At 58.4% G+C, this 23434-nt stretch overlaps 1 protein-coding gene across 3 annotated transcripts in view; it reads right to left on the bottom strand.

Moving 5' to 3' along the window:
* The window catches only part of SDK2 (sidekick cell adhesion molecule 2), a 274805-nt gene that overhangs the window by 8097 nt on the left and 243274 nt on the right, over positions 1-23434 (bottom strand). For all 3 annotated transcript variants that reach the window (XM_069544046.1, XM_069544048.1, XM_069544049.1), the window contains 7 exons: positions 21878-22015; positions 19099-19260; positions 16424-16549; positions 13407-13571; positions 11952-12092; positions 11548-11686; positions 7586-7712 (listed from right to left, as the gene is read on the bottom strand). In XM_069544046.1, the coding sequence (XP_069400147.1) occupies positions 7586-7712; positions 11548-11686; positions 11952-12092; positions 13407-13571; positions 16424-16549; positions 19099-19260; positions 21878-22015 (998 nt within the window). The remainder of the gene's footprint in view (positions 1-7585; positions 7713-11547; positions 11687-11951; positions 12093-13406; positions 13572-16423; positions 16550-19098; positions 19261-21877; positions 22016-23434) is intronic.

Raw genomic sequence — 23434 nt, 5'->3', positions numbered from 1 at the left:
GGAGCTTAAGGCGAGGGACCCTTAGATAGTCAAGCGGGCGCCGGTGGCCCAACGTAGATGGTGCAAATTCCTTGTCTGGAATTTTATTGGTCTTCTGCGTAAACCAAGCTATTCAGCCCTCTTCCTCCACTTAATCTTCTTACTACACTATAGTTTCTTAATCTAATCTTATATTAATAAATAAACAAGTCTTTCCACGCCAACGCCGTCCACCCTTCGAATTCCCTGGATCCACCGGGGCTCACTATAGTTTCTTAATCTAATCTTATATCAATCAATAAACAAGTCTTTCCACGCCAACGCCATCCACCCTTCGAATTCCCTGGATCCACCGGGGCTGGACCCCGGCAAAAAAGAAAACGGAGCGTTGCCCTTGCCGGAAGGTTCTGAGCTATGTATGGGAAAGGTAGTGTGCACCTGTTTTCAGGAACTCCAAGCCCTTTACGGCATCTAAGCCTTCAAGAGAAACGGGTGCAAAGCACAGAACTAAAACCACACCAACTCTGGAGCAGGCTCTCTGCCAGACAGGAGGAAACGCTGACTTGCGTCTTTAAATTTCACACCTCTGTGCTGCAGCTACGATGACGCTACTACCTGAGTGCTGATGAGAGAGTGATGGTTTTGCCCAAGGAAAGGATGAGCTGGACCTGAGCGTGGACTGGCCTGATTTTCTGAAATGTACACACGCTCTGAACTCCCGAACTCCTGCCTGGAGGTCACAAGATGGGAAGGGGAACTCCTCTGTCCTCGAGGGGGATGTTAAATGCTCCCAGACTGCTCTGCTGATTCATGTGCTCTGGCTCTCCTCCTCCCTCCCCCTCCCCAGCCCCCACAGCGCTCCCGCCACCCCAGCAGGCACTCCCAGGACCCCCACCGTCTTGGCAGGCAGGGCCGGCTGCCCACGACAATGGAGAGTCCCTCACTCGTGCTCCCTGTGATGCAGAGCAGCACAATACAAGCGCTTTCTTTGCCGACAGCCCAGCTGCCAGCCCGGGAGCGAACAAAGGGGCTGCAGAGACCGCAGGGCTCCGTGTGCCAAGGGCAGGCAAGGGGGCCGGGGGTGGGCTCCTGAAGCCTGGGCCGCAGTGAGGCCGGCCCAGGGGCAGGAGGTCTGAGCCAGTCGTGGAGGATACGGGAGGCTGGTGGGGCGCGGTCCCTGGGGTCCGGGCGCAGTGAGGGTCTGTGAGTGTGGGGATTGAGAGAGGGCCCCCACAATTTTCCCTGCAGGTCAGCTCCCTCTTGGAGGGCACCCATCGACCGGCTGGAATGGTTGCTAGATGTTCCAGAACTTCAGCCAGCCCCAGGCCCCAGCCTTGGAGAGGCATCCCCAAATCACTGTGGGTCTGGAGTGAATGAGTCTCCAGGCTCGGGGGACGGGTGGGGAGACAGAGGCACCACCTGATTCTGTCCCTTCCCAGCTGGGTAAGTGTGGGCCTATCACTTATCCTCTCTCGGCCTCAGTATCCCGGTCAGTACAATGGGTGGGTCCTGACGTTAACGGGATGAACTGAGCTAATATATGCGATAACAGCATAAAGGTATCATTAGGGGGAAAGTGAAAGGGGTCTGTGTGACATGGGGCCTGAAGCCCCTCTGGGAAGGATCACAGGGGCACAGGATAGGGGAGACAGACTCATATTTTTAATTAAATTTCTTTTTGCCGCACCGAGCAGCTTGCAGGATCTTAGCTCCCTGACTAGGGACCGAACTCACACCGCAGACTTACCACTAGACCGCCAGGGAAGTCCCAAGGAGGGGCTGACCCAGTACTCAGACACTCTGGGAAGGAGAATGCTTGGTTCCTGCCTACCCACAACCCCACTGCCACCCCCAGGATGAAGCTGCGACTAGCAGGGTGGGGAAGGAGCCTCTCTGGCCCTCTGGGGCCCAAACCAAAGCCCATTTATGAAATCATCTCCTGCCTTAAGGAGCACCTTAAGTTAAGTTAAGCACCTACTGTGTGCCACCGGACTGGGACACCAAAGCCAGCAGAGGAGGGGTGTGGTGGGGCGGGGGTCGGGGGGCGGCTAGAGTCTGGCCCGCCCCTCCCCCAGCTCCCCAACACCGCAGGAGGGGGTCTCTGCATGCACTCCCCTCTGTCTCCACCTCGGAGAACATCTGTTTCTTTTCTAGATGGGGGTGGGGTAAGAAGAGAAGAAAGCAAGCGGGGTGGGGGGGGGCAGGGGCTCCCACTCCTGCTTTCAACTCTTGCCCAGCCCTCAGTAATTGAATGCAGCTTCCCAGTCGCCGGCCCAGCACAAAGGGGGCCTTTCATGGCCAGTCCCTGGCTGCCAGGCAATCAGGCCACCGCTTCAGCTCCCAGGCCTCTTAACAGCAGCTCAAAGCCACTCCATCAGCAATTACCGGGGCCCGGGGAAGGGGGAGAGGGCAGCCTCCAGGCTCAGAGCGAGCGAGGTGGGGACCTGAGGGAGGGAGGACCCTGAGAAAGGGCCGAGACAAAAGAGAGGGAGCAAAGGAAGGCCTTTCTCTTTTCTGCTTCTTTCTGGAAGCAGGGACAGTGGTATCAGATCAGCAGGAGACAGGCAAGTGCTGTCCTGGGCTTGGGGACCAGGCAGAGAGCCCTTGGTATGTGTGTGTCCCACTTTCTGTGACCCCCTGGACTGCAGCCCGCCAGGCTCCTCTGTCCACGGGCCTCTCCAGGCAAGAGTGCTGGAGTGGGTCGCCATGCCCTCCTCCATGGGATCTTCCTGGCCCGGGACAGAACCCTCATTTCCTCGAGTCTCCTGCAGGTGGCTTCTTCACAAACTGCGCCACTGGGGAGTCCACCTGGGAGCCCTTATCTTGTGGAATCTCGGAAGCCTGGTGGGAAAGTGTTGCCCCAGGTGGGGTGTTATGCTGGGCAGCTCCTTTGGAGACTGGCAGCTGGAGCCCCTCCCTGACCCGTGGTCCAGGTTCCCCCCGGAGGACATTTTCCTCCAGGGTTCTTGGGCTCCTTACCCCTCCCAGGTGCTAGAGAGGGCCCAACCTGTGCATGGCCACTAACTCCAACCAGGCCTCCCCCAGGGGTCATGGGTTAAGAAGTGCCATTCTTAAACAACCCTTAGAGCCACTCCTGGCTAACTCTTCGGATTGGGTGCTCAATAAACAATATACAATCTAACATGTCCTATGTATTGATAACATAAAGGAAGCTGAGCGCCGAAGAATTGATGCTTTTGAACTGTGGTGTTGGAGAAGACTCTTGAGAGTCCCTTGGACTGCAAGGAGATCGACCAGTCCATCTTAAAGGAAACCAGTCCTGAACATTCACTGGAAAGATTGATGTTGAAACTGAAACTCCAATACTCTGGCCATCTGATGTGAAGAGCTGACTCATTTGAAAAGCCCCTGATGCTGGGAAAGATCGCAGGTGGGAGGAGAAGGGGACAACAGAGGATGAGATGGTTGGATGGCATCACTGACTCAATGGACATGAGTCTGAGTAAACTCTGGGAGTTGGTGATGGACAGGGAGGCCTGGTGTACTGCAGTCCATGGGGTTGCAAAGAGTCGGACACAACTGAGCGACTGAACTGAACGGAACTGATTGATAATTCCTTTTTCTTATAGGCTCAATTTCACGATAATGAGCTTACAGGGCTGACCCAGGACATCACAGAGAACTGAGTACTGATTAAGAGAGGCTTGCCATTGCCTTGGAATTTCTCTCCCACTGAGATTTACTTGTGTGCTAACTATGTGATTTTTCTACCCATCGTGGGCTCTGACTTTGAAATGAGGCTGGACGGTGGCCATACTTTGTCTTTAGAAGTTCCATCACAGAAGCCTCAGCCTTTGTGGGTCCCCCTGCCGGGGAACCTCCTTCTCCTAGACCCCTGCAGACACGGCCCCCAGCCCCACCCTGTGCCTTCTGGAGGGAAACCGGCCCCTCCCTCCTCCAGCCTCCACCCACAGCCCCACTCTGGGCTTTCCCACGTGGCAGCATGTGTGTTTGTTTATAAGAAGCCTTGACTTTGTGTTTATTCCCATATTACAGGGAAATGGCTGGGTAGCTAGAAATGGAAGAATCCAGTTCTGGAGGGTGACTTTTCGGTGGTCTGATTGAGAGTTCCAACCAGGTGGCACGGGCGGAATTCACTCTCCGGGGGCCTGGGGGGCGGGGACTTAAGAAGACAGCCAGCCTGGGGGTCGGGGGGTGGCTGCTGACCCTGAAGGAGGTGCCCAGGAGGACTAACAGCGCCTCTCCTGTGAGCCCGGAGCTAGAAGTCGTGAGGCTGGGTGCTGCTCGTTCTGGACACTGACGTGCAGTCCAGCTGCCTCTCACGGGGCCGAGCGAGCAGCACAGGGAGTCATTTATGGAGAGCGCTGGCGTCTGCAGAGATGCAAGGGCCCAGGTGGACCCTGGGAGGTTCGGCCACCAGTCCGTGTCCCCCCGCCCCAGGGCACTGGTACGCTGAGCATCACTCAGCGGACATCTGAGGGCGGCCAGCTGCTCTTCTCCTGTCTGCCCCCCACTCTAGCCCACACGGAGCCTGGATCCTGAGTTTGCGTGTTTGGACTTGAGTCAACTTGCTTACGGATAAGGCAATGGCATCCCACTCCAGTACTCTTTCCTGGAAAATCCCATGGATGGAGGAGCCTGGTAGGCTGCAGTCCATGGGGTCGCTAAGAGTCGGACACGACTGAGCGACTTCACTTTCACGCATTGGAGAAGGAAATGGCAACCCACTCCAGTGTTCTTGCCTGGAGAATCCCAGAGACGGCAGGAGCCTAGTGGGCTGCTGTCTATGGGGTCGCACAGAGTCGGACACGACTGAAGCGACTTAGCAGCGGCAGCAGCAGCAACTCGCTTAAGCTCTCTGACCCGTTTTCCCATTCGGACAAAGAAGATGTGACTGAGGCCTGCCTCGGAGGGGCGGGTGAAGCTACCCTGTGGTGGGGCGCTCGGGTGGCCCACGGCGGGTGCAGCTGTTGTCATCAGCCACTGCGAAGGGCCTCTTTGAATGTCTGAGATCTGATGCTGGTTGAAAAGGACTAACTTACAACCACAAATCTTTGATTCTCTATCCTGCTAACCATACTTGGTCTTGAGTCTGTTCAGCCTGATGACCTTCTCCAATGACCCTTTCATGGTTTCAACAGACACGCACAGAGTGATTGCCTCCCAGTGACATGCAGCATGTTGGGGGTACGGCATGAACAAAACTGTCACGGTCCCTGCCCTCAGGGAACTCGTGGCGGTGGTTATGTGCTGTGTCCAACTCTTCTGACCCCATGGACTGTAGCCCACCGGGTCCCTCTGTCCATGGCATTTTCCAGGCAAGAATACTGGAGGGGTTGCCATTTCCTTCTCCAGGGGATCTTCCTGACCCAGGGACTGAATTCAGGTCGCCTGCCCTCAGGGAACTTAGCTTTCAGAGTAAATAAACCCAGGGATTCCCTGGTGGTCCAGTGGTTAGGACTCTCTGCTTCTACTGCAGCGGGCACTGGTTCAGTTCCTGGTCGGGGAACTAAGGTCCCACATGCTGCTAAGGTCCCACATGCTGCGTGGTGCAGCCCCCACCACCCCCCCAAAAAGAAAAAGGACAGAGTAAATAAACCCAAGTCAACTGAATCCAGCCCCAAATCAAACCCCGAACTATCCCAAAGGCTGCACGCGGAGCTCCAGGTCTGGGCTGTGGTCCTCAGATCTGGCATTCTGGAACCAGAAAGCCTCCTCTCTAGGGTGTGTGCTCCCAGAGAGGGCAGGGGGCAGGGTAGTGACTGGTCCCAGTTTGCTATGGAAACAGTGTTCAAGTGAAGGGCTTGTTCTGAATAAATGAGACCAGTAGCTCCAAGGAGGGTTCGGGGTGCTCTGTCCATCCTGGGGTGACTTCTGAAGTGGGGTGCTCCTGGGATGGGAATTCTTCTCCCAGCAACTTCTTCAAGGCTGGGGGGCCCTGGCATGGCCTCAGGGGCCAGCTCTGTGTCCCATGTCGGTGTCTCCCAGACTCACGCAGGGTGCTCACAGAGAGCTCCCGGGACTGGGGCAGTCCCTTGTGGACTCAGAGGGTTACTCTCTGAAAGGTCGGGGCTCAGCTGATGAACGTCGATCACAACGCCCTCTGCAGAAGGTCAGGGGGGCTGAGCAGAGTCAACAGGGAGCCTCTTCTGCCGGCCACCACGATGCCCTCTCCACAGACGGGAAGGGGCTCAAGAAGCCCTTGGTGACGGCTCCACTGACACGGGGAATCCCTTCAATCTTGTTTTTTTGGCTGCGTTGTGAGGCATGTGCGATCTTAGCTTCCTGACCAGGGACTGGACCTGTGCCCCCTGCATTGGAAGCCGAGAGTCGTAACCACTGAACCACCAGGAAGTGTCCCTCTACCTTTCTGACTTTTACCTTGGGAACCGACAAGCCAAAGGCTCATCACCACCTCTGGGGAGAGAGAAGAGTGCTTCAGGAAGCACGGCCGAGTGAGTGCCAGTACGGGCGTGGCAGCAGTTAACTACTCACAACGAGATGCCACAACCTGGATCACGTGGGTCCCCATGTAAACCAGGCTAAGCTGCGTCTTGGCCCCTGCCAGCTCTGAGCTGTGGTGTCAGCTCCAGCCTCACCGGCTCTGCCAAGGCCGATGGTAACCCTGGAGCTGAGCAAGATAGCAATGAGCAAGAGAGAGGCCTTCAGTCCACGGGGCTGCGACCGGCCCCCAGGCTGGCTGGCACCTCCTGCCCGGGCAGCAGCCCCACTTCCCGCTGGCCTCTCTTCCTTCTCACCCTCTCCCAGGACCGGACAGGAGGTCCAGGGCGTGGGACACCGTGGCCTTTTGCGGCCCTTTCCTTGGCAACCAGCAGGCTTGGCCAAGGCCAGGAGGGCTGGGGCGAGAGGCTGTAACATCACTCGGCTGGAATGCACCAGACTCCCTCTCCCCAAAGCCTGGGGCAGAGTGTCCATGCATGACCCTGCCTGACCACCCAATGGCAGCCTCTCTAAAGCTCCATGTCTCCCAAAGGCACCGTCCCCTTCTCAGTATTAAGAGCTGACATTCATTGAAGGTAACCTCAGCAAATCCTCCCCACTGTCCCACGAGCCCATTCTGCAGCGAGAGAAACTGAGGCTTCAAGATATTACTCAGTGCACACATGACGCCCTTGACTCCTGGGCAGCAGAGCCAGGACGCAACTCGGGTCTGAAGCTCCAAAGCGTAACGCCTTAATGGTCCGCACTACTTCCCAACCTTGGGGGCCCAGCCCCCCGCTTCTGGAGCTCATTCTGACCCTGACTAGCTAGGTTCAGCTGTTCTCCAGCTCTGGCGAGCAGGGCTCCGGTGTCTGCATCCCCCTCCTTGTCTTGGAGGAGAGACAGGCCAGGACGACCGGGGACGGAGCGTGTCGGGGGGCTCCTGCAAGACTCTTGCTCTTGGGAGTTCCAGGGACCCCAGCAGCCCAGGGGCAGACTGAGCACTGCTCGGACTTGGCGGTTGACCTCAGTGCGCTGTCAGGGGGATTTCCTGGGGCCCCTCGGTCTTTCCAGCCCATAAAGCGAGGAGGGCAGGAAGCGGTGGGCAGGCCCATAGTCCAGGGTGGGGGGCTTCACACATCACCCCCACCGAGAGTGGGCGCCAGGCCCTCCTGCCCCTCACCTGAGAGTCGGAGATTTCCGAGGGCTTCTCCGTCAGGCTGCTGCTCTCCGCCGGGATGAGGTCGTTGTACTTGGTGACGTCCTCGTCAGAGTAATGAAGGCTGCCCGGGCTGGGCCGAGGGGGAGACCTGGGGAGAGTGGGGGGCTGAGGGGAGACTTGGGGAGAGTGGGGGGCTGAGGGGAGACTTGGGGAGAGTGGGGGGCGGGGGAGACCTGCGGAGAGTGGGGGGCGGGGTTAGACCTGGGGAGAGTGGGGGCTAAGGGGAGACCTGCGGAGAGTGGGGAGCAGGGGGAGACCTGGGGAGAGTGGGGGCGGGGGGGAGACCGGGGGAGAGTGGGGGGCGGGGGAGACCTGCGGAGAGTGGGGGGCTGAGGGGGAGACCTGCGGAGAGTGGAGGGTGGGGGAGACCTGCAGAGAGTGGGGGGCTGAGGGGAGACCTGGGGAGAGTGGGGGGGGGAGACCTGGGGAGAGTGGGGGTGGGGGGCAGGAGGTCCTCTGCGGGACCCTCCATCTCTCCTTCCTGTGTCTGCACTTTGACAGGCCTGGGCCCTGGGGCGCAGGGTCTCGGGCTGGAGGCCCCTGGGTGGGTGTGTTTGTTTGTGTGTGTGTATGTCCCTAGGGCTTGTAGGTCCAGCACCAACCTCCCAGTATGTGTGTGTGTCTATGTGTGTGTGTGTATCTGTGTATGAGTCTGTGTGTGTGTGTCTCTCTCTCTAGGACGTGTGTGTCTGTGTGCCTGTGTGTGTCTATGTGTGTGCCTGTGTGTGTTTATGTGTGTGTGTGTCTCTGTGTCTATGTGTGTGTGTGTCTATGTGTATCTGTGTGTGTGTTTATGTGTATGTGTCTGTCTATGTGTGTCTGTATGTGTGTGTCTATGTGTGTCTGTGTGTGTGTCTGTGTGTGTGTCTATGTCTGTGTATCTGTGTGTGTCTATATGTGTGTCTGTGTCTGTGTGTGTGTGTGTGTGTATGTGTCTATGTGTGTGTCTGTATGTGTGTCTGTGTGTGTGTCTATGTGTGTGTGTCTATATGTGTCTGTTTATGTGTGTGTCTGTGTGTGTCTGTGTGTGTTTGTATACATGTGTGTTTCTGTGTGTCTATATGTGTGTGTGTCTGTGTCTGTGTGTGTCTATGTGTGTGTTTGTGTCTGTGTGTCTGTGTGTCTATGTGTGTGTGTGTGTCTCTCTCTGTGTGTGTCTCTGTGTGTGTGTGTGTCTATGCATGTCTGTGTGTGTGTCTATGTGTGTCTATATGTATGTCTGTGTGTGTCTGTGTGTGTGTCTCTGTGTCTGTGTGTGTCTGTGTGTGTGTCTATGTGTGTGTGTGTCTGTCTATGTGTGTGTATCTATATGTGTCTGTTTATGTGTGTGTCTGTGTATGTGTGTCTGTGTGTGTGTTTGTATATGTGTGTGTGTCTCTGTGGGCGTCTATATGTGTGTGTGTCTGTGTCTGTGTGTGTGTGTTTTTGTGTGTGTCTATGCATGTCTTTGTGTGTGTCTATATGTATGTCTGTGTGTGTCTGTGTCTGTGTGTGTGTGTGTCTGTGTGTGTGTCTATGCGTGTCTCTGTGTGTGTCTATGTGTGTGTGTCTATATGTATGTCTGTGTGTGTGTGTCTCTTTGTGTGTCTGTGTGTGTGTGTGTGTCTCTAGGACTTGTAGGCCCAGGACCAACCTCCCACCCTGGCTCAGGGCCTGGGGCGCTGGGGAGGCTGCACCTTGATTCTGCAGCGGTGCTCCCAAGGCCCCAGGCAGGGGGAGTCTTGGCAGTGAATGTCACACAGCGTTTCTGGGCCCCACTGAGACCCCCTGGCAGTGGAATCCTAGTCTGGACACATGCCCCGCAGACAAGCTCCCCAGGTGACTCTCAAACTCACAAGGTGAGCTCTAGAGAGTGGACGCCGAGGGTCGGGGGAGAAAAGGGGCACACGGCCTCCCTCCTTCCATGTCTGCTCAGAGACCAGAGACAGGCTAAGGGCCGCCCTACCTTCGAAAAACCAGCCCTGGAGAAAGCTGTGCACTTCCCGGGGAGTGAGAGGCCTGCTGGGTGAGTCATCTCACAGACACCCAGGACGGGGCGCCTCGGGCGCTCCACCTGCTTTGGGGTGCGTGAGAGGCAGCAGGCTGGGCTGGGAACCGCGCAGGCTCCCAGGGGCCCTGGGCAGGTGGCTGGGGTCCCCCATGACTCTGCCTTACTCATGTCTTCCCAGGAAGGGGTGCCAGGGGGCACTGCCCAGGGCCCGATGCCCTGTGATCAGCCCCGTTGGCTCTAGGAAACCTTCCTAGCACAGAGGCCCTGAACCCCGGCTGCCCCGCCCAAGCCGGAGGTGGCTTCCTGCTGAAATGCCACTCTGAGAACAGTCTGGTGCCTGGTGACCGTGTCACAAGCAATACCCCTGTCTCCTGCAACCCCCTGTACCGTATCTGCGTGGATATTATGCCAATCAACAAAGCTGCATCTTTAAGCTACTTAGAAACAGCATAGTTAGCAGTAGCATCACTAGATGAGACAGGAAGACACAGGATACTAACAGGAGGGGGGATGGGGGGCCAGGCTAACACTGTCTCGGCGACATGCGCCGTGCCTGGGTCAGGCCTCAGGAGCCTGGGGATAGTTCGGGGCACGTGGGATTTCTGTGTGTACACAGCGATGAAGGGGACACACAGGGCCTGCGGTGTGTGTACACTGGGGGTGTGAGAGGCGGGCGAAGCGGGCTGTGGGTGAAACGCCCTCTTGTTCCATGTGGCAGGGCCCTGGAGCCAGCCTGGCAGGGCCGCGGTGGCCCTGCTGGGCCCGCACCACGGCCTCAAACAGCTCTTTCTTTGGAAAGCTGGCTTTGGCAGGAGATGAGAGCTCGGCCTGGCTGGCCTGCGCACCCCTCCCGTGGAAAGTCCTCCTGCTGAACACACACGTCGCCTCTTCCTTTCAGGACCAGACAGAGGGAAGCTTTGTGAGCTGGCCCTGGGTGAGGCATCCCCTCAGTCCCGCGGGCACCTCCGATGAGCGGCGAATGTTAACGGGGCCGAGGCTGGAGCCCCTGAGCTGCAGCCCAACCTCTCCCTCATGCTCTCGATGCCTGAAATTGCCAGGTCAATCAGGTGACGCTCAAGTGAGCCCTAGCAACTGACCCTGACCTTGGAAATGGGCAGTCTGGTGGGCCACAGCGGGTGGGGCTAGTAGAGGCCCTGGGTGGAGAGGAGTCAGGTGAATATAGCAGCTGGTGCAGCCTGGTCCTTTCCTGGTTGGCTCTTCTTGGATGCGGCCTTTTGAGGACAATGTGGGGTATGTAGACTTCAAGGGTGGGTGGGAGAAAGCTGCCTACAGCCACAGAGGGTGTGAGTAGGTGCCTGGGGAGAGGGCATCCCCTCTTTCCAGAACAGGAAGGTCAGGCGAAGGCAGAAGCAGTCATGGGGGACTCCTGGCAGCTCTTGAGTGTGTCTGCCCAGCCCATCTTCGCTGGGTGCCTCTCACCTTTTGGGCCAGTGGCTATCAGGGCTTCAGGCCTGTACCAGGAGCACTTGGCCCCAAACAGCAGTTAGTGGTTTGCAAAGTTGTGCAAGCGATTTGCATCCTGCTGTGGTTGGCAGACACCCTCTGTCCCCAGCTCCTCGTGACTTTCTCCCCACCCCGCTGTGGAGCTGCCTGGGCCTGGCTCTCTGCCTAGTGACCATTCCCAGCGAATGCTGCTTCCCGGGGGGCTGTCCTGGTGGCGCAGTGGTAAAGAATCTGCCTGCTGGTACAGATGTGGAGGAGGAAATGGCAACCCACTCAGTATCCTTGCCAGGGAAATCACATAGAGAGAGGAGCCCAGCGGGCTAGTTCATGCGGCCACAAAGAGTCAGGCACAACTGAGCATGCTGCTTCCAGGACGAGGTGAAGCCAGCTGCATGCTGCCTGCTCTGTGGCCCAGGCGATGCCGGCCCCACCTCCACCCGCCCAGGACCCCATGCAGAGAGCCCATTACCTGGTATACAGGCCATTCTTTCGGCAGAAGGAGTTCTTGACAGAGAGTCGCCGGTTGTTGAGTTCCAGAGCAGGAAAACTGCTCTCATCCAAGCTCATCATCTCGCCATGACCCAGCGCACCAGTCTTGGCACTGTTGCCTGGGGAGGGCAGAGACTGACGTCCATCACTCACTCCATCCTTTTAGACCGGGTGGCCCCTTTCCCCTATGGCTGGGCTGCCCCCTCTTTCTTTTGTTAGGGTTGAAACCAAAACTGGAGATGGAGATTGTGAGGCTGTGTGCAGGAACCCTAGGAGACCCCCACGCCCATCAGAGCAGGTGCTTTTCCAGGAGAGAGACCTCCCCAACACCACCTTTGCCGGAAAGGGAGATGGTCACGAGAAAGTCCGGTCCAGCCAGCTCACCTGCGTCTGTCTTCTTGGCATACTTCTTGCTCTGGCCTCGGATGATGAGCACAAAGACGAGGAGCAGGATGAAGATGAGGCCAACGAGGGCGATGACCACCAGGAACCACCACTCCTCGTAGAAGGGGTTGGCTTTCTGGGCTGGAGCATGGAGTGGGCGTCAGGTCCGTGGTGCTCAGACCCGTCCTGTCTCCAAGCCTCCGGCTCCAGGTGGGACCCGACCACCTGCTCTCACACTTTACGGGCAGGTGAGTCTGTGCCCTCTGAACGAGATAGAATCTTGGCTTGGTAGGGATGGTTTCATCTCAAGGGCCAGCTCTGGTTTATCAGTAAAGGGGTTGCCTGGAGGGCTGGTTTGAGAAAGGGCTGAGGCCATTTCTAGACTGACTGATTAGTGATGTCTGCTAAAGACACAGGAGGAGGGAGTGAGTTGAGAGGGTTTCTCGACTCCTGAGCGCTGGGATTGATTAGTGATGTCTGCTAAACACACAGGAGGAGCAGGGTCTGTGTGCTTGCTATTTTTTCTTTCTTATTTTTCCTTGCCACTTATGGCCCAGAGGCTACCTTGATAGATGTCAATGTGTGTTAGAAAGGTGCTTGCCTGGCCTGTGGTGGCCCTGGGACAGTTTCTCTCCCAAGGTTCAGTAGGGACAGAATCTTATCTGGTAGCCGGGAGGGTGGACATGAGCAGGTCTTCAGAAAGGCTCCTCCAGGGAGACTCCCCTTCTTTCAAAGCCCCCAGGACTGTGCTCCCTGCACCAGGCTGGTACTAATCCATGTTGCTGACTGAGGGGGCTGGCTCTTCTATTTCAGGCTTGAAGTGCTGACATCCTGTCATTTGGTTCTATCAATCAGGCCAAGGGCAAAAGCACACGGCTCCTGAAACTGGCCCAGTGAGTAGAAACTTTGAACGCTATTCCTGTCTCGGGGGAAGTGCCTATTAAAAGTGATTAGATGTGGGGCTGCAGGTTTCAATATTGGTCCTCTGTGAGCTTGGAGGTGATGGGAAGAGAAAGGCAGGAAGGAAGGGGGAAGGATGGAGCCCTGCCCTCGCAGGGAGCTGCTCGCTCAGGCCTGAGCTTCACAGGCTGCGGGCTCTGTGTTGGGGGGTGGTTTGCATGGATACACACAGTGTATGACCCGCCACCCTTGGATTTCCTGGGTGATGAGCCCACGGAAGCTCCCATCTTGGGCCCGCCCACTCATCCTCAAGCCGCTGGGCCCCCTGCCCAGGGCTTCTGGAATCCTTGGAAAGGAATTCCCAAGACCTCTGCCCTCTACATCCTTCTGGAGTTGAAGGCCGACTCGGGCCCCAGCCCAACACTCTTGGCTTCGGAGAACTGAGAGGACAATGCCTTCTGGGTCCCCAGCCCAGTGTTTCTGGGGCTGGTGCCTCGCCTCCCTCGTCCCTGCCCCAGACCCCCCACCCCTCACCCCTCACCCCGTAGGTGGTACCTGGCACAGACTGGGAGGGGCTGCTGGGCGTCCCGAAACCGTAGTCATTGACTGCGATGACCCGGAAGTCGTAGCTCACACCTGGCTTGAGGATGTCCATGCTGAATGTGTAGGACGTGACCTCCTTGGGGATGTCTTTGATGAGAATGTCCCAGAGCCCCTCATCTGTGGGGGGACAGAGACGGAGGCACCTATCAAGAGGGGGCAGTCTGCCTGACCCTAACCGGTGCTCCCTGACCCCAGGCCTGTCGGGCCTGTTCCCTCAATACCGAGGCCCCTGTGCTTGGCACCGAGTAGGTCCTCGGGAGATACTTTTTATAAGTATCTGACCCTTTTATTCTTTTTTTATACTTATAATTAATTAACTAATTAATCCCAGCCATGACTGCAAGGAAATCCAACCAGTCCATCCTAAAGGAAATCAGACTTGAACATTCATTGGAAGGACTGATGCTGAAGCTGAAGCTCCAATACTTTGGCCACCTGATACGAACTGACTCATTGGAAAAGACCCTGATGCTGGGAAAGATTGCAGGCAGGAGGAGAAGGGGACGACAGAGGATGAGATGGTTGGATGGCATCACCAACTTGACGGACATGAGTTGAGTAAGCTCTGGGAGTTGGTGATGGACAGGGAGGCCTGGTGTGCTGTAGCCCATGGGGTCGCAAAGAGCTGGACAGGACTGAGCGACTGAACTGAACGGATGCCATGCAGCCTGTGAGATCTTAGTTCCCTGACCAGGGATTGAAGCCAGACCCTGGCAGAGTCCTAACCACTGGAGCACCAGGAACTCCCTCTCCCTCTTTTTAATTAAAATTTCTGCAAAATATTGAAAAATGTATCATAAATGGAAAACTTTTTAACACCCAATCCAACGCCACCTAACGCCACCTAAGGCTCCAGTGAAGGAGCCTCACCTTTTTCTTGTGCAAAAGAAATCTATAGATTCATTTCCCATGACAGTAAAAAGTGCTGGCCAGCAGGCTTTTAAGAGGCTGCCTAATGTGCTATCATAAATCCCAGGTGGCTCAGACGGTAAAGAATCTGCTTGCAATGCAAGACACCTGGGTTTGTTCCTTGGGTCGGGAAGATCCCCTGGAGAAGGGCACAGCAACCCACTCCTGTATTCTAGCCTGGAGAATCCCAGGGACAGAGGAGCCCGGCAGGCTACAGCATGGGGTCACGAAGAGTCAGACATGACTGACTGATTAAGCACAGCGTTCTATCATAAAGGTAGGCCCTCCTTTACTTGGGGTTCCCTGGTGGCTCAGATGGTAAGAATCCGCCTGCAATGCAGGAGACCAAGGTTCTATTCTTGGGTCTGGAAGATCCCCTGGAGAAGGAAATGGCAACCCACTCCAGTATTCTTGCCTGGAGTATCCCATGGACAGACAGGCCGGATGGGCTACCGTTCTTGGGGTGGCAGAGTCGGACACGACTGAGCGACTAACACTTTCACTTAGCCAGGACCCTATTTTTCTGCTCCCTTTCCACAAAAGCCACACAGGGTAGTGCTCCTGACTGCAGTCTGCCCCTCCTTGACACCCCCACGCAGGAACAAACGGTGTGGCCAGACCACAAGCTCTGAAATGAAACGCTGTGTCTCCGGTCTGCAGCCCCGGGACTTGGCTGATGTGCAGCGCGGGTCCCGTGGATCCCAAATGTCAGGTGGGTCCCTCCCTGGTCTGCAGAACGTGGCTTCTCATGTCTAGTCGGTTCTGCCCAAACCAAGTACAGTGGTGCAGGGGGAGCTGAAGACGAGGGCGATTTCACCCTCAGAATGAGGGATCTGCATCCCCAGCCTTCAGGGAGTCCTGGCTCGATCCTTCCTCTTATGCTCTGCCCTTGATTGCAACTATGTGGACCGAGTCACAGCCCCCAAACCCAGAACACCAGGTCCCACGCTGGGCCTCCCAGGGAACGCTGGAAAATCCACAGGGCTGAAGTCCCGGGCCAACATTCCACAGCCTGGCACCCCGGCAGGCCAACTTGAATGGAAAAAACAGGCTCCAGGCCCTGGATGGGAGAAGCAGGAGGTGGTCTCCCGGCCAAGTGGAGGGAGGGACCATCTGGAGTGAGGAGGGAGCCAAGGCTGCCTGTATGTTCCGGCTACACATTGGATCTGAGCTGCTGGACATAATAGCTGTTTACATGATATTTGCGACTGCGATTATTAGCCCAAGATTAAGGCAATGACCGGGTGCTGGCGGCTTCCTGGAACTGCTGGAGTGAATTATTTGCTATCGAGATGATTAGCGCTCAGCCACCCTGTGGTACTAACCACGTCGCTGGGATGTGCCAATGGCCCCATTAGAAGTATTAGCTCCCAAGATGCCAGCTTCCCAATTAGCATTTGCTGCTTGTGCGGGAGCAACACAGTCTTCTTTTTGCCTTTCTTTTTCATCTTGGGTTACCTAGTCATGCATCCATGGAACATCGAGAACAAGCCTCCAGCCTGCACTAACTCGGGCACCTCTGATGAACTGGAAACCTAGCAACGGAGGGAGCTGGCCAAGGGCGGGAGCTCCTGGTGGGAAGAGGCGCTTGAGGGGCCGCCGTGGGTGTCACTGTGACCCGTCAGTGACTTATCCAGCCTCGCCTGATGCCTTCAGAGGTTCTCATGATTCGATTTCAGGCTCGAGAGGAGAGCCCGGGACGTGATAGGTACTGTGGCGAGAGCCGGGAGGCAGAGATGGCCTTCAAAGGCGCGCTGGTTCTCCAGGGGACGGCCAGCCTCCTCGTGGGGCTTTGGTCAGTGGGGTCGCGTGGAGGCGATGGGCATTTAGCCAATGGGAGCCCAAACCTTCGTTCCTCTGGCTTCTTGGATGACCCCCCCGACTCGAGCTGGTCCTCACCCGGCGATAAGCCCTGTTCCCCAGGGCCTCCAGGGTGAGCCTTAACTAGGGTGTGAGTCCCGTGTCCCACCTGCCACAGGGGCCCCCCTTGCTTCCCCCGGCAGAGCACAAGCGCCTGGTCACGTGATAACCCCCAGCCGGCTCAGTCTGGGCGGACGTACCTGAAGGCCGAGCCTCGAGGACGTAGCGGGTAATGGGCCCTTTGCCTGGGTCTCCGCTGGACCAGTGAATGGCAATGGCTGAGCTGTACCGCACGATGATAGGCACTCCGGGTGGGCCGGGGGCACCTGCACGCACACACACGGTGGGCGAGGGGATGCCCCAGAGCGGGGCCAGGCACCCCGCCCGTCTCCCTGAGCTCCAGTAGGAGGACCCAAGTGCAAAACCCTGGCCAGGGTCTCTGGAACCCCTCCACGTGCCGTGCCCCCAAGAAGTGTATCCCGGCCAGGCTTGCAGGACCTGACTTACTCTCCACTGGGTCACCCACAGCCCCCGCCTTCCAGGAGAGGTGTGTGGGGTGATGCCACAAAGGCCCCCAGCTGCACTGGCTCTAAGGGCGAGGCCAGAGAGGAGGCCGAGGCCACAGGAGGATCTGGGGCCCCTGCCACCATGAGGGAGGAAGGACCTAGCCCTGCCCCGGGGATGGGCTCTCCTGGGGTGACAGATGCCTCAGGGGCCGCTGGGGGTGCCAGCCCCAGGGCCCAGAGCATGAGGGAGGAGCTTGCTCTGTAGGCAAAGGACAGAGCCTGCTCTGTCCGCAGAGCATCCTGTGCCCCTTCCTCGCCAGGGGGCCCTGCCTTGCTGGCTCCTACGGCCCCCAGGGGCCCTGCCTGCTGTTCCCCCATGCGCCTGGAGCCCTGCCTCCTGGGAGCCTGGACACAGCATGTGCTTCCTCCATGCTTGCAGGACAAGGGAGCAAAGCAGGCAGTGGGGTGTGGGCAGCAGGCTGGCCCGGGGCCTTGGGGGAAGGAGCCGAGAGCACAGCTTCAGACTGAAGCGCCTCCAGGCCCCGGGGGAGGTGACCGGCCAGATGGCAGGCCAGGGGCTCACCTCCTGAGCCTGGCGGCTCATGACCCAGCCCTGCCCACGGCCTCGGAGGGCCTCAGAGCCTGCCTGCCTTCCTTCCTTCCTCCCTTCCTGCACCAGCATCCTGCCCACAGCCCAGGGCAAAGGTGGAGGGCCTGGGGCCTGTGGGACGCTGCCCGAGGCGGTGTGAGCAGTGGGGTGGGGTGGGGCTCCCAGGACCCTGGGCTCTCACTCCCTCCAGGGCAGCACCTGGGGTGGAGTGCAGCTGTCGTCCAGACGAGAAGCTTCCAGCCCACCCGCGGAGCTGGCCTGGAGGGAAGAGGGTGCCAGGCTGCACGTCCACTGACCCCTCCTCCAGCGGGCGCAGCGCGGCGCTTTCTCAAAGCCTGCTCCTTCACGCTTCCTCCCCGCCCCCCCCCCCCCAACCCCGACACTTCAGGCCTCAGGTTAGAACACCGTGTCCTCCAGGCGGGCCTCTCCAGGCCCCCCGCCCCTGCTCTGTCCCCCTGATCCCCCGCCAGCTCCCTTCCTGCTTTTGTTTCCCTGGGAAGCGGCTCAGGTGAGAGGCGCCTGCCTGCCTGGGGAGGGGCTGGGGGCAGGTGGGAGGGCAGCTCCCTGGCAAGCTGCCCGCTGCAGCCCTGCAGGCTGTGTTCCAACCCTGGGAGCCTTGGGAGCCAGACTGCCCTTCTTCAGAACCAGAGGCGGGGAGAAAGCGCCCAGTAAGAGAGTGAAGGGTGGCCGCCTGGAACCCGCTTCCGCTGGGCAGCAGAGGCCACCCGGCCGGGTCAGCCCCTCTAAGCTCAGGGAGGCGGGCAAGGAGGATGGGGAGGAGGGGCTTCAGGGGGAGCATGGTGGGGGGCTGTGTATGTTCTCGGTGGGGGCTGGGGGACAGGAATCCAGAGAGTCTGGGAGGCGGCCTCCACATCAAGAGAGGACATCCAGCATGAAAGAGGCCCTGGGGGGCTAAGCCTCAGCCTCAAGAAGAAGAGTTCCCCCAGCCTGAGGACAACCCCAGGGAGGGTCACAAAGCCCAGACGAAGCTACTCTTTCCTCCCTGGTCCCCAGTGTGCCCCATCACCCCGGGACCAGCACACAGGGCCTGGCCTGCCCCCTGACGCTGCCCCTCTGTCCCCTGTCTAGGGAGCATGGGGCCAGCAGGCTTCCCTGGACCCGGTTCCATACCTGCAGACCCCCAGAGCCCTGGTTCTCACAGTTGGTACCCGAGAGCCACTTGGGCTCTTTTGTTCAAATGCACATCCCCAGGGATGCTCGGGCCCCAGGAATCAGCATTATCACGAGAACCCTAGGGGTTCTGACATCAGTGTCTCCTTGAGAAATGCTCTGATGGCACAGGTGACCCCTGCAGCCCGGCTGGCCCTCCCTCACAGCTGGCCACCCCACCCCTCCTCTGCCTCAGCCACCGTCAGAATCCTACGGAATGCTGGTCTCTTTTCCCACGCGTCCATACAAATGCCGCTCCCCATGCGGTGTTCTGGAATCGCTGCCTTTGTTTATTTTGTTTTTAAATTAAAAAAATTGTTTTTAATTAATTTATACGGCTTCACTGGGTCTTAGTTGCGGCAGGCAGGATTTTGATCTTAGCTGCGGCATATGAACCCTCAGGTGGGGGCCTGTGCGATCTAGTTCCCTGATCAGGGATGGAACCTCCTGCGTTGGGAGCGAGGGGTCTTAGCCAATGGACCATCAGGGATGTCCCCCCTTTAAGTGCCCCTCTTCTCCTCCCCGATCCTTCCCCTCAGGCCCACCCCACGTCAGAAGGGGGCCCCACACCCACCCAAGGCTCCCCTACCTTCTCCAGGGCCTGTGGTGACGTTGGCTTCGATCTCAGGCCCGTAGGTGAAGGTCTTGGCTCTGATGCGGAACCTGTAGGTCATCCCCTCCGCCAGGTCCTTCACCTTCAGCCACAGGGGGCTGCTGCCCTTCACATCCACCGTCACGATCTTACTGACTCCTGTGGGGAAGCACACGGCCTGTGAGGGCCGCAGGCCCTGGCCCGGGAGGCCGGCGGGGAGGGAATGGTCAGCGCTGGCCAGGGCCCGCACCCCCTGGAGTCAGGCTGGGACCAGCACCCTTGACCACATGGAGTGTTTCCAAGACCATTTTCAGAACAGAGTCCTGTAAGCTGTCCTCAAAAATATATACATTTATGCTGCCTGCCTGTCCTTTCTTGAGTGAAAAACCACAGCGTCCTTTAGCATCTGCAGGGAAAAATCAACTCTCGTTTAATTTAACCATCGTACCTCACACATTGGTTCCCCCACATCCCATCCCTTAGAAATCACGTTCCAAGGACCATCTTTTAGGAAGTGCTTCAGTAAAGACAGCGCCATCCGGAGTCGGAGGATACACACGCGTGGCTGTACCCACAGCCCAGGACAACCTCAGATCCGGCCCGGCTCCCTCCCTCCGCAGCGCCAGCGAGAGCTGGGGGCTCACGCTGGCCCTCCATCAGCTGCACCCACCAGGCTCTTCAGGGCCAAAATGAGGACGCTACGGCGCCCCGAATCTTAGCTACTAGAGGGGAGGCTGGGACGGTCTCTAGGAGGTGAGAGTTTGTGCTCTGTGCCTCCCAAGTCAAAGTCCTCCAGCCTCTCCAGGACCCGGTTTCATCTCCCATACCCACCGAGGAGCTGGTCACCCCAGGAGACAGACTTTGCAGCCAGCAGGCTGGCTTCAGAGCACAGGGCTGGCCCCGGCTTCTCCGGGCACGTCTCCTGCCCTGGCTTCAGTCTGTGCTAACGAATGAGGGTATCAGCAGCATCTTAGGCAGGTGCTACGAGGTGGAAGAAAATAACTGAGCACCTGGCTGGGGGGTGGGAATGAAGTCCTGATGGACAGATTGGTGGGTGCTCCAGGGGGGCTTCCCGAAGGGGTCACGAGGCTGCGGGGTCACGGGGTCGATGTGCCGTGAGACCTGGGATGCAGCCCTGGGTACACGCCCCTCGACTTGCTGGAGCAAACCCCTCACTGGCCTGGGTCTTGGTCTTCCCTACAGGGAGCCAGGGGTGCGTCCTTGTTCCCTGCATCCTAGTGAGGCCTGCTTGCTGCCGACCAGAGTCTGGGGCTGAGGTGGGAGCGGGGCGCAGGCACACTGCTGGCCCAGCTGGGCACCGTCTCACCGGCCCAGGCTTGAAGTTCTCGTTAGTGAGCTGTCAAGGGCGGATGGGGGTCTGGAAGGCCTCGGAGGTGCCATATGGTCCAGATGCCGCTGGGCTGAGTGACAAGCGGGCGAAGGGACCACACTCCTCCGGGTGTGGACCCCCGAGACACCCCGAGAGCCCGTCTGGCCCTGCGTCTGGCGCCCATGACCCCTGTCTTCTCCTTTCTGCGGGAGGAACAGCTCCTTTCCTGGGTCCCACTCCTGACCACACCCCTGAGGCCCTGCTGGGCCCTGGAACTGGGCACAGGCCTCCCGGGGCACAGTCTCCTTCCTGCCTTTCTGACTCAGCAGCAGTGATTTCAGCTGCGGTGGGGCAGCCCCTCGGGGGCCCGGGAGGTGGGCAGGGTCCTGTCCAGGGCCTGGAGGGAGGGGTAGGGCAGGGGCTGTGAGGAGGGCTCTGAGCGTCGCTCACAGGACCAGGGCTCAGGGCAGCAGCGGGCAACCTGCAGAGCCAGGGGCTGGAGCCGAGGCTCCCAGAGGGCAGCGAGGTGCATTGACCCCCCCAGACTCCTGAATTTGCTCAGGAAGAGGCCCCAGAGCTTTGATCAGAGTCTCAGAGGGGTTCCTGACCCCACGAAAGGCAGAGAAGAACTAACTCGGGGTCAGGTGAGTCCCTAAGGCTGGGGGATCATATGTAGGATGGAACCTTGGGGGGTGGTCCATCTTTATTTTTAGTCTTTTTTTTTGTTTGTTAAATTTCTATTCTTTAAAAAATAAATTTATTTATTGGGCTGTGGGCTGTGATTCATTTGAAAAGACCCTGATGATGGGAAAGATTGAAGGTGGGAGGAGAAGGGGATGACAGAGGATGAGATGGTTGGATGGCATCACCAACGCGATGGACATGAGTTTGAGCAAGCTCCGGGAGTTGGTGATGGACAGGGAGGCCTGGCGTGCTGCAGTCCGTGGGGTCGCAGAGAGTCAGACTGAACTGGACTGACAGTCCTTCACTGTGGCATGCAGAATCTTTCAGTTGCTGCAAGTGGCCTCTTAGTTTCGGCGTGTGGGATCTAGTTCCCAGACCGGGGACTGAACCCACGGCCCCTGCATTGGGAGCACAGAGTCGTAACTGCTGGACCCCTGGGGAAGGCCCCTGGTCCGTCTCCATGATCCATCTCGGGATGGGGTATTCTGCCCAGGTGTTTTCCCTTCTTCCCCATCTCGATCCACTGATGGGGAGAGCATACTTAACAATTCTCTCCTAGGGCTCAGGAGGCCGGGGCTGCTGCTCCAGTTTGCCCTCAACTTGCTGCTGTTTGACCTTGGCCCTGCCCCATCCCTGCTCTGCCTCCGTCTCCAGTTTATAGGTGGCGAGAGGCTCATCGCTTGGACTCTGCGTAGTGACGGTGGAGCAGAACCATGCAGAGGGCAGGTTTGGGGAGCCCCGCTGGAAGGGGGCCGCACTCACCATCCACGGGGGTGCAGGGCTCGTACACCAGCCGGTAGCCCTCCAGGACGCCGTTGGGGAACTCCGGGGGCCCCCAGGACACGTTCACGGAGGTGGTGGTCAGCTCGCTGAACCTGACGGAGCTGGGAGCGCTGGGGGCTGGAGGGAGAGAGCAGAGGGGCTTTGTTTCCTCCCTTCTGGAAGTTCAAAGCCCTGGGTCTGGTTCCGAGGAACCAGCAGGGGCATGTGGGTCCCTGGACAAACAAGAAAGCGGGGTTTCATGTGAGAGAGGGCGGGAGGGGTCGCTTGAGGGCACCAGGCCCCTCCCCTCCCTCGCTGACATCCTTAGCAGACTTCCCAGGGTCAGGGTCCAAGTACTAGGAGAAAACAGGATTTTGTTTTCAGAAAGTTGGAGAACTCAGGCTTCCTCCTGATAAGTGGCCCTGAGAGCAGGACCCCTGGAGTTGCTGCGGCGGGGGCAGGGGGGTGCCAGGTCATGTCCTGGCTTCCCTGGCAGGGGGGTGCCTGGGGCTTAGAGCATCAGGTGGGCATTAAACAACCAGCCCTGCCATGGACACAGCCTCTCTCTTGTCCTGGGGCCCCAGGGATTATGGCCAACAGAAACCATGCTGGCTGAAGAAGCCGGAGCCAGGACCTGTCAACTCTCTGGAAGATGTTTTCTTGGCCTGAGAACCCGACCCTGAAAACATAGGAGGGGAGAGGTCTGAGGGGGAGGACAGAGAGGAAGTGTCCAGCCTGTAGCATCCTGAGCTGGCTCCGGGGGGCAGGGGACAGCCAGGCTATTATTGTCCAGCGCCGCCTCCCCACCGAGCTAGGGCTGATCCGGCCCGGCTTCCGCTCGGGCCCCGGGAGGCAGCGTCAGTGAGCCGTCTGTCAAGGGGGGAGGTCAGGTCTGCAGGCCCTTCCTGCCTCCGCTCTGCGCGAGGGACGTGAGGCGGAACACTCCGTTCCGGTGACGGAAGCATCCAGGCTCCCGGGGGTCCGCATCCGGCCAATGACACTGACAGAGCGTGGTGGGGCCAGGCAGACAGACCCCCGGGAGCCAGGCGGAGGAAGGAGTGTCCCCAGAGCCAGAGCCGGTCCCCGAGGAGGACAATACTTGGGAACGGACTCCACGGGGTCTTGTCTCTCTAAGAGAAAGATGATGGACCGAAGAGGGAGCAGCAGCTTGAGAAAGAGGCGAGGTTTGGCCCAAAGGCTTGTATTCAAATCCGTGAGGAGGAAACTGCACGGCAGGCAAAGGAGGGGACTGAAGCGGTGAAGATAGCCCAGGACTTGCTCAGACATCCGGGGCTCCAGCCTCTGCTCTCCGCACCGACCAGCGGGGGACCATGAGGGAGAAGCCTCACTCCTCGGGTCACCTGTGCTCATCGTGAAACGGGCCCATCCGGGGGTTCCGACAAGATCAAGTGCATAGTACTACTGAGAAGGCGCATGAGTGTGTGTTTGTGCTAAGTTGCTTCAGTCATGTCCTACTCTTTGTGACCCCTTGGGCTGTAGCCTGCCAGGCTCCTCTGTCCAAGGGGTTCTCCAGGCAAGAATACTGGAGCAGGTTGC

The sequence above is a fragment of the Ovis canadensis genome, chromosome 11 (genome assembly GCF_042477335.2).
Source record: "Ovis canadensis isolate MfBH-ARS-UI-01 breed Bighorn chromosome 11, ARS-UI_OviCan_v2, whole genome shotgun sequence".
NCBI lineage: Eukaryota > Metazoa > Chordata > Mammalia > Artiodactyla > Bovidae > Ovis > Ovis canadensis.
The sequence above is the reverse complement of the archived record's forward strand: the minus strand, read 5'-3'. Positions and strand labels throughout refer to the sequence as shown.